Source organism: Orycteropus afer, unplaced genomic scaffold, assembly GCF_000298275.1.
Source record: "Orycteropus afer afer isolate SDZICR_OR568_19922 unplaced genomic scaffold, OryAfe1.0 scaffold00071, whole genome shotgun sequence".
Lineage (NCBI taxonomy): Eukaryota > Metazoa > Chordata > Mammalia > Tubulidentata > Orycteropodidae > Orycteropus > Orycteropus afer.
This window is the reverse complement of record NW_006921658.1, coordinates 11,265,722-11,266,781: the sequence shown is the minus strand read 5'-3', so window position 1 is coordinate 11,266,781 and position 1,060 is coordinate 11,265,722. Positions and strand designations below refer to the sequence as shown.

General features: G+C 38.9%; 1 protein-coding gene across 1 annotated transcript in view; it reads left to right on the top strand.

Annotated features, from left to right (window-relative positions):
* The window catches only part of SGMS2 (sphingomyelin synthase 2), a 20,279-nt gene extending 19,433 nt beyond the window's left edge, over positions 1–846 (top strand). The window contains exon 5 of the mRNA XM_007940772.2: positions 643–846. Coding sequence (XP_007938963.1) covers positions 643–846 — 204 coding nt within the window. The remainder of the gene's footprint in view (positions 1–642) is intronic.
* The last annotated feature ends 214 nt before the right edge of the window (positions 847–1,060 follow it).

Below are 1,060 nucleotides of genomic sequence, written 5' to 3'. Positions count from 1 at the left end.
CCATCTTCCTTCCGAGGAGTGGCTGGTGGGTTTGAACCGCCAGCCTTCTGGTTAGCAGTCAAGTGCCTTAGCCACTATGCTACCAGAGCTCCCGAGGAGTTGGGTATATTATCTCCATTGATGGTGTCTGCTAATACGTGCCCTTTCTATGGATTACTTTATTTCTCTAGCTTCCACCTTCTTTTTCAATTTTCCTTCATTTACATCTACCTGGATGTCTATTGATACCACTAAAACAAAATTTTCATCTTTCTTTTTTAAATATGTTCAATCTTCTAGGCTCTCCTTTCACTCTTTCATCTTCCTTGACCCATAGATCTGACTACTTACAGATCCTGAAAATTATTCCTCCTGAATAACTCTCATATCAGTTCCTGAGTCTCCATTCTCACTGGAATTAGAGGCAGAAATGAGCAATTGCAGTGAGCCACAAAAAGTTTGGAAAAAGCACTAGGTTTGTTTGTAGGGGGACTAGAATAGCAGCAGAGTTAGGCCACAGAAACAATTACTGTCATATGATCCGATTCTGCTACTTTCCCTGTTAGGTGGCAGTGAATGACAGTTTAATTAAGAAAATAATAATAATAATAAGGGTACAAATCATGAAAAACAAAACTGATTTTGCTTTCTTACCTTTTTCAGAACTTAAAGGTCTCATCACAGACTAATTTCTTGTCTCGAGCATGGTGGTTCCCCATCTTTTATTTTTTTGAGAAAAATGTACAAGGCTCAATTCCTTGCTGCTTCTCCTGGCCACTGTCCTGGCCTCCTGGCTGCTTTAAATCATCCTGCAAAAAGTATTCACGGGTTCAGAAGATTGGCGAAGATAATGAGAAATCTACCTGAGAAGCAAAACAAAGGCATCAGCTCTTATACCAAAAGAGTTAACGCTGTAACCAAAGGTATAGTTTTGTTTTTCAGTTTAGGAGAAGTGACTGACAAATGAAGAAATGGACCAAATTGTGTGTAAATGATTAGAAAGATGAACAAAGTATTATCCCTTGACTGGTTTTTATTCATCCTGGGAAAAGTAATTCTCCTGCAGCTCTTCTTTCATTGG